Here is an 8,996-nt window from a genome sequence, read left to right as displayed (position 1 = left end):
GCCCGGACCAGGACTGCAGACCTTGTGCTGGATGATCTGGATTATCCTTGAATTTCAGCCATCCCAAGCATAGAGAGACTGCCTGCACACTCATCACATGGACTACTATAAAAATACCTATCTCTCACTACCAAAGGTCCCACGAGCAGACAGTGGAGGACATGGCCTGTGAAATTAATTTCGTTTGGGCTTCTAAGGTCCTCTGTGGGACCATCCTGAAGGACAGGAGATTTATAGGGATTTCTAACACAGGCACTGTAGTGGTGGTGGAGCCCAAGCAGAGCCTGGCTGACTTACAGACCTGATAAGCAGTGCAAGACATCAACAACAAGTGGTTAAAACAGCTAGCAGGTGCCAAAAGGGAGAGACAGACAGGGTTTCCAACGAAAAGCACCCTTTATTCCATTGCTAGTGGGATTTTCTGTTGTGTCTCCCCAGGGCACCCTTTACCGCCTTTCATGGTGTCTCCACTCTCTGAATCACACAGTAAATGCAGCAGGCACGAGGAAAGCATCAGCTGGCTGCCTGAAGATAGCATTTTAGTTAGCCAGCAACCAAAACGTGGACGTGACCAGAAGCCTTTCAGGGAAAGTTCTCGTGCACAGGGTGAAAGGCTGTATGACGAGATCAGAGTGCCAACCTGAAAACCTGGCCTCCCTCCATGTGTCCTCACCTCACCTTGCGCCAGGGCACAGGCAAGCCAGGTGCAAACTCTGAGTAGGGTGAGGGGCAACTGCTCTCCTATGTCCCAGCCTCTCCAAAGGGTTCTCAATCATGTACAGCCTCTCCAACCAGCCTGAGCTCACTTCCAACACCAAGTTATGATCACCTTACTCACAAGAGATGACAGCCCAGTTACACTCACCCTGGAGAATAGAGTTGGACTGCTTCCAGGGCCCCAGGTAAACCCCATCAGAGCTGGCTTGGGCAGGGCCTTGCTGCAGTTTGAGCAAGCTACCTCAAACATCCAGCATCCACACAAACAAATTCTATGAGTTGTCCCATCTGAAATATGCTATCCAGCCACTGTCTCATGAAGAAGTGGCTATCAGGTCACCTTGATCTGCAGATATCCTACCTCTCATGAGCCCTTAGAGGAAGGAAAAGAGAAGAGCACCAGGAATAGCCAGCCCAGCTTGCCATTGGTGGGACAGGGTTTGATGCGTTGGGTTTGATGGGTTGATGAGGGTTTGATGTGTTGTGACTGACCGGAACATGCTGACTCATCCATCCAGGAGACCTGGGTCACTCCGTGCTGAGATTTCACATCCAGCTTAGCTCAGGGGAGAAGCACGTACCTGCTGGTTTCAATTTTTCCAATTTGATGACTTGTAAACATTTCCCAGGTCACAAACAGGCAGTGCAGGTCTCCTGAGGATAGGCTTGCTGTCTTCATCACCTTGCACAGCCACAAGCGAAAGAGCCCACAGATCCACACAGAACAAAAGCCAGTGATGAATATACAAGGGAAGCAACTCCTTGGGTTCTTCATGCAGAAACATCCAGATGGCTCACATTCTCACCTGACTGCTACAGTCCACAGACATTACTGAACACAGTGAACCAAAGTGTCCTCAGGTACTCATCCTCTTTCCTTCGCTCCACCCTCCTCTGAGGGAGTGACTGCAGGTCCACCTGTTGAGCTACCTGAGTCCACGCTAAATAGAAGCCAGATTCTTTACCTTTGCAAGAGCAGGAATGATGCAGCCATGAATTTAGTGGTCTGTATTACCCTATGTGAGACGCCTCCCAGACGTCCAGGAAACATCCTGCATGCTCCAGTGTGGATAGATGACTGATGCATGACACATTCATCTCCATGGATGACGAGGAAATTACACCACTGCCAAAGTTTTTCCTCCTAGACCCCAAAGGACATAAAGATGCAATGGTATCAAGATCCCTCATGAAGTCATAAACACTGTCAGAATTAAACAGTTTTTTGTTCAATGTTATCCAGAATGGCAAGGTCTGGCTGAGCCATCCGTGACAGTGAGTTACATACACACCAAGTCCATTACCAGAAAGGGCAGGCTCACAGCATTACTTTCACCTTGGATTGTAAATTCCACCAGGATTGCATCTACTCGTGCCTGTACAGTACCCAGCTCATGGGTCTTGGCTCCTGACAAGAAAGAAGCAGGGCTGGCACCATCACCACACTGCTCAGCATCAGGATGGGAAGGAACCCAGGAGTCCTTCCCCCTTGGTCCTGCCCATCACACCACCCTCTTCTCACCAAGCAGGGAACTTGGGCTGAGCACCATGCAAGGATTCTGGTGCCTACCTCCCTTTCATTTCAACAGGTTTTAGGTACCTAGATGCTTTTGGAGGCTCTGGGCCCAAATCTGAGAGTCCAATTGGTAGGTTGCTGATGCCCTGTAGCCTCCAGAGGCAATGCTGGAGAAAATGTCACACAATGGAAGAAAACCAGGATGCAAGGCAGAAGGAGAAGGCAAAGGAAATCAATGTCAGAATTAAATTCTTTAATACAAAAAAAAGTTTGTTTGTCGTCGTTGTCGTTGTTTTAAGATATATCTGTAATTTCTTTGTTTAAAAATAAATATGTACTAAGGAATATCTTGAAAAAATTCACTAGACACAATATGTAGTGTTAATATCTTTTTTCCCCGCAATTATTACAGATAAACAGTAGCACCAATAAATAAAATGATAACAAATATTAAAATTAAAAAGGAGAGAGATTCAAGATGTAGAATTTTCTATTTTTTCCTGTTTCTTCTTTTTACATATATAAAAAAATCGTAGTGTCTATTTAATCCGAATCACACATATACATAAACATATATATATATACAAACACATAGCCAAATATATATATATATAGTATGTAGATGTATATCTAACCGTTGTCTCAATAGGAATGTGTAGGGGTAGGTGTTAGAGAAATTAATTAAATAACTGCCCATAACATGCTACTGACTCTGCCAACAATTGGGGAGAGACGGGATGGGACAACAGGAAGGTTAAATTTATACACAACCAGTACAAAAAAAAAAAAAAAAAAAAAAAAAAAAAAAAAAAAAAAAAAGGTACGGCTTATAAATAGTTGAAATTAAATATTAACAAAGAATACTGAAAAATCCCTACTCTTTAATTAAATTATCTGTTTAATTTCTAATTTAAAAAGGGATATTAAATAAGTATATAAAACACTTTCTCTTCCCTCCCCCAATCGGAAGCCTCTGTCTTGCACACGATGCAGCATGAGTATTCTACATTGCAGATGCAAGCACCCACCCGTGTGTTTTCTCTCCTTCTGAAAGCCATCAGTTAATAGGGGAGATCCTAGTGGTTAGTAGTCACTTGTTGTGAGTCTGTTTTTAGACTGTCTTGTCTTTTTGGAAGCTTTCTGTGTTATACATTGTCAGGTGTTGAAAATTCAATTGCAGATGATGTTTGGCAGCATTCTGACACAGACTGAGTACCTTTTTGATTATTATTATTATTATTAATAATAATTTTAATCACAGAACTAGATTATATATATCCACATAGACGTACAAACACACTTTCAGGGGCGTGTGTGTGTGCGCGCGTGTGTAAGGTGGGTTTCACGTACACCACAGCCTACACTGCAGATACACACATAGCCAAGAACCTCAGGACACAGCTAAGGGACTCCAGCTGCCTTCACATTTGATTCCCCAGACCAAGACATGGAAAAGGGGCCTGATATTTACAGTACATCATTAAAAAAAAATCTTGACGTTCTTAAGGGTCATTCACACTGGGCACGCAAACTGAAGGCAGCAAAAGTTGCTTTCTTTTTTTCCCCCTTCAATCTTGGCATACATATATATTATTTTTTATATATATATATGTATAAAAATAAATATATATATATAAAAAAGAGATAAAAACACATACATACATATATACATACACACAAATTCATACATTCACATACATACACACACACCCCCACTACTGTGTATATACTTTTGATTAATATCCCTTTCCAGAAATGTTCCATAAGCATCTTGGATGCTCTTGAGTGGCAGCTCTGTGCATGAAGAAAGCAGACAGTGCTGAACAACTGTGTGGCTATGCACCGGTCCCCGTTCTTGCTTCAGCACACTGTAGACCTTGTGTCCTTCTGCAGCCACCAAGGGCGGGAAATCTAGACTCCTGTGATTATTCCTTGAACAGAAAGTCAGTGCGCGTCAGCTGCCCACCATCCTTAAGAGAGGCCAGCGTGTCTCTCTGGCAAAGGTTCTACAGCGAATAAAGTCAACGCAAAATGTACACTGACATCCCATGTCCCAGCAAGGCAGGCAGGTTATGAGACGAGTAAGGGCGAAGGTTGGGGGAAGAGAGGGGAGGAGGAATCCTTGATCACGGAGATGGCCATTTCCTTGGCCTCTGACCCATCGCACCCTAGGATGCCGCTCTTTGGAACTCCCTGCCCATCCTCTCCATCACCTCTCCTCCCTGTCCCAGGCAAAGAGAAGGTGGTTTGTGGTACAGCACACTCTACAGAGAAACAGCGGAGGCCACACAAGTCAGTTAGAGTTAAGAAGTTTACACCCAGCGCTTCTACTCAAGTCCAGTATCTTATGCCCCAAGTAGCCCGCTTGTGTCCACAGCAGTCGAGTATTATCCAGTGAAGACACCAATAATATTAGCAATGTTAAAAAAAATAATCAGTATATATATACATATATATATATATATTATATATATGTGTGTGTGTGTGTGGTTAAGATATACATATATGTATATATAGATGTGGTTAAAATATATATACATATATATATATGTATATGCATGTATACACACATATATATGTATGCATGGGAAAACCCATCAAATACACCCCTATAAGTCTTCCTGGCTCTGTTATTTAGCAGCATAAAAAGAGAAATAAAATAAAACAGTTCAAAACCCAAAGGTGAATTCTGTGCGGCGGGTGCCTTGGGGAATGTTCCTTCCGGAGTCCATCGTCCGTACTGAAAGTGCTGTGCTCTACCGATCCTTCATTTTTAGGGTTCATTTGGATTAGTGTTTTGTTTTGTTTTATTCTGTCCAGGCGAGAAATCAGGCTCCAGAAACAGGGCTGTTTCCCCTTCTTTTCCGCTACTCACCGTCTTGGTTTTTCACATCTGTCAAAGAGGAGAAGGAAGGAAAAAAAGAGAACAGGGGTTAATGTTTGTGATGGGAGTGCAACTAGGGCAGGGAAGGGAAGTAAGGGTGGTGGCTAATGTGTTTAAAAGCACATGGTGTTAAGACATGGCATGACCATCACTGGTGGGGTGAAGTGCTGTGCAGATGGGCAAATCAGCTGAGAATCTCTACCCCACAAATGGGTCAATGAATTGTATTCCACCAGGCTCACCTAGACAGAGCAGGGGGAATACTCAAACGGGTAAATTTAGGAGCAGAATCAGTGGCTTCCTCACAAAAAATCTGAGTGTCTTGTTTGCACCTTTGCACACCACACACACAAATACACACAAACACAGAAAAACAAGGCTAAGCAATACATGCAGAGACACACCCTCAGCTCTCCACCTAGCCTCTTGTTTAGAAGCAGTGCAGACAAGACCTCATGCAGGCAAGAAGTGCTTTTCATTCCACTAGCTGCTGTGAGTGGAGGTTAGCACCAGAGAACAGCTGTGCCCTGAAGAAGCAGCAGGAGAAATGAGAATTTACCCTCCCCTGTAGGTCCCAATTCTAATTCTACAAGAAAGAGCAAGACGAACTTCAGTTTAACCAGCTTTTTATCTGGAAACTGATAAGCTAACCACTCCTATCACTCCTTCCCATTTTTCTGGCCAACATATCACCTCTGGAAACCTCTTTTAGTGCCCATTATCCCATCACAGAGAGGGAATAGTAAGAGAAACTAGCAAACCCCTTCTATCATCATGACTTTTTCAGAGTATTTTTTGGCTTTTCATTGTATTTGTTACTGTTTCTCACCCTTCAAACTCTGTGGGGTAATTATCAGTTTCTCTGGACTTTGGAAAAGAAGAAGGAGGAAAAGGCCAACATTAAGTCTGGTCTCAGACTTCAGGGGTTTTGCTTGCTAGGAGAAGTTTAACTCTGGAAGTTGCTCTGTTCTGGCCCCTCCATCAATTACTTTCCCACTGAAATTAGAGCACCCCAGAAAAATTCTCTGTATACAGAGCAACTTCCATCACGCTAACAGTGCCAATGCCTCTCTGGCTTAGACACAAAGCATTTTTACACCCAAAGGAAGCACTTGCTACTTTTATCAGCCTTAGCCACCTAGCCAATGGATATCTCCTCTTTTCAGGATACAGCCACAAAGGACTCTGGATCTCTCCCTTGTATTCTCCCCTTGAGCTGCTGCCACTGCAATACTGCAGAAACAGGAACAATCTCCTAGACCTCTGTGAAAGGGATCTGAGCTCAGAGTCACAGCCAAGTGCTCATTAGCAACCCTATTTCTATATCTCACTCTATACAGGTAGGATGATCTCACACCAGAGGTGCACACATAGCTTGTTCGAATCAAGACACCCCACTGAGCTCACCAAAGTGCTCAGGTGAGAACTGGGAATCGGTTTTTTTATGTGTCTGTGCCACAGATGGTGTGTGACAGCATTCAGATGACACATGCACAGCATCGATCTCCAAACAGACACTAACCCCACAGTGCCTTTATGTCTCCCACCTCACACCTGAAATACGCACCTCTGCCTCCACCCAGAGTCAGACTTAAATCTGCTGTATTCCATTCACAGTCCTGAGTGCAGCCTCTGAAACCACAACTCTGGACAGGACATGGACAGGGAACTGTGACCACAGTACAAGAGGACAGGGTGCTCTCCCTGGCTTTTAGAAGAACAAAGAGGCAAAGGAGAATGTAGGCTCAGCCTTGAGGGAGGCTCCTACTGGCTTTCTTCATTCTGCACACACTAGAGCATCTACAAGCCACAGAAAAAGGGCTTGGAAGTCAGGGGTGGTCAAATTCTAGTCAGTTAAGGATTTGTCTTTGTCCAACGGTATGCTCAGAGTTGCGTACAGGTAAGGTGCAGAGGGATACAGACCCTCCCCCTGCCTACCTCAGCAACATGAACTCCATTATCCTATTGTATGGTAAAGAATACCTGAGATACGAAGGGCCTGTCTCTGGGAGCCATTCCCATTGAAGTCCTGAGAGCACACCTGAAACGCACAGCTGGCCTCTGACACAAGGAAACTGTCCTCACCCCAGTTAGCCCCTCTGCTCTCCGGCCCATGTAGGACAGAGAAAAGTAATCAAATAGCACTGGTGCCAGAAGTCAGCAGGAAGCAAGCTCCCCCCATCTTTCTCTTTCTCTCTCTTTCTCTTTGTGTGTTTCATCCTTCAGGACACAAACCTGCAAGTGCGCTCGTTTAACTCAAGCTGCCTCGACTTGCAACGTGAGTCTGTGAATTTGCAGGAACATTTACAGGTCTGGGGATCTTGTACAAACAAGTGCTTTCTCCTCTCTGAGCAAGGCTCACAGTGACTGCAAAAAGGCAAAAGGAAAGATGTCTAAGCTACAGCGCTTCAGCAGAAAGAAAATACACATGCAACACCCTGAACATCAAAGCAATCCCCTTGCCCCCTCCCGCAGCCCCCATGCTGCCCACTGGAGTGCCACGGGCTGATGGATTTTCCAGCAGCACCTCGACAGCCCCAGAACAGCAACCCCTTGCATTAGCGTAGAGAAAGAAAACAGGCCTTCTGCACAGTATTCACAAATGCTGCATTGGATCCATTGGCTCAGGCCAGAGGGAGTAAGAAGGGGAAAGCAAAGATGGGAAGGTGAGAGGTCCCAGCCAGCTAATGACACATCAGTGAAAGAAGTTCTCTGAAGTGGACTATTTGAGTAGAAAGAGGCCAGCAGCTAAACAAGTTTAAATACACAGGGTCTATCCTCCCCTGGAAAGCAGCTGGGCTCCAGTATCATATGCTAATCTCTGCAGCTGGCACTGCCCTCCTTTCTGTAAGCCCCATCCCAACTTCGCCACTTAAGCATCTCCTATGGAGGGGCCGTGAATTTACAATGCAGAATTTTGTGAACCACCATGAGAGAGGCAGAGCGAAAGAGACAGGGAGACAAGCCACCAAATCCAGCAGAAAGAGAGAAAAAAAACCAACAGACAGAGAGCCCCCCTGGCTCCCCAGCACCCCCTCTCTGGCTTCCCGCTGTCCCCCTTCTCCTTTCCACCTGTGACTCCACCAGACACGCACGCACATGTGCACACGCGCACACACACACATACACACATGCATGGCAGATGTCAGCCTGCCTGTCACCAGTCATCATAGCAGTGAGGGCACGAGACAAGTGGTGGAAAGCAGAAGACAGAGATGCAACTGAAGAGGTGCAGGGTACTCGTCCACCCACCACACTCTTGTGCCTTGGGACAATGGTCACCACTGATGATTAGAGAGCCAAGCAAGCTAAAGGCAGCTTCCCTGAGATAGCCTTAGTGCCAGAGCAGTGCCACCACCAGTGCTGCCCCTGCAGGATCTGCAGCCCACCAGTGACTGGGAGGGGAGGGTGAGATTTGAACGAGCAGCAAGCAGGCAGACTGGTTTGGGGAGAGGGAGGGAAGAGAGTCTACAAGCAGAGGACACAAACGTACAAGCTGAGTGGTTTGTACCGGCCTTTCTTGCGCTTTCTCTTTTGACCCTTCCCCCTTCCTCGCTTTGATTTTCTGGAAGAAAAACAAAAAAAAAAAAAAAAGAGAAAGAGAGAGAGGGGGAAAGAAAGGGAGAGATAGAGAGAAAACGGAAGAAAACGCAAGGAAGAAGAGGAAAAAAATACAGCCATGTGCCTTGCTGGGAGGGGAGAAGCACATGAGGCAGGACTGGAGAGTAAATCCCAGGGCCGAAGCACAGATCTCTACCTCGCACACACATTCACCGGCTCCGGCGCTGCTGTCAGCTCCGCAAACAGCCTGCCCACAGCCAAGCCAACACCAGGGAACTCAGCAGAGACTGTGTCCTGCAAGGCTGCTGCGAGCAGAGG

The 8,996-nt window shown here is 45.7% G+C and overlaps 1 protein-coding gene across 6 annotated transcripts in view; it reads right to left on the bottom strand.

Annotated features, from left to right (window-relative positions):
• Positions 1-2,465: 2,465 nt before the first annotated feature.
• VEGFA (vascular endothelial growth factor A) overlaps positions 2,466-8,996 on the bottom strand; it is a 24,042-nt gene continuing 17,511 nt past the window's right edge. For 2 of the 6 annotated variants that reach the window (XM_058834026.1, XM_058834025.1), the window contains 3 exons: positions 8,611-8,682; positions 7,353-7,484; positions 2,466-5,126 (listed from right to left, as the gene is read on the bottom strand). In XM_058834026.1, coding sequence (XP_058690009.1) covers positions 5,105-5,126; positions 7,353-7,484; positions 8,611-8,682 — 226 coding nt within the window. In that variant the 3' untranslated portion in view covers positions 2,466-5,104. The remainder of the gene's footprint in view (positions 5,127-7,352; positions 7,485-8,610; positions 8,683-8,996) is intronic. The other 4 variants (XM_058834019.1, XM_058834022.1, XM_058834021.1 and 1 more) reach the window with 3 other exon arrangements.

The sequence above is a fragment of the Poecile atricapillus genome, chromosome 3, assembly GCF_030490865.1.
Source record: "Poecile atricapillus isolate bPoeAtr1 chromosome 3, bPoeAtr1.hap1, whole genome shotgun sequence".
Classification (NCBI taxonomy): Eukaryota; Metazoa; Chordata; class Aves; order Passeriformes; family Paridae; genus Poecile; species Poecile atricapillus.
The sequence above is the reverse complement of the archived record's forward strand: the minus strand, read 5'-3'. Positions and strand labels throughout refer to the sequence as shown.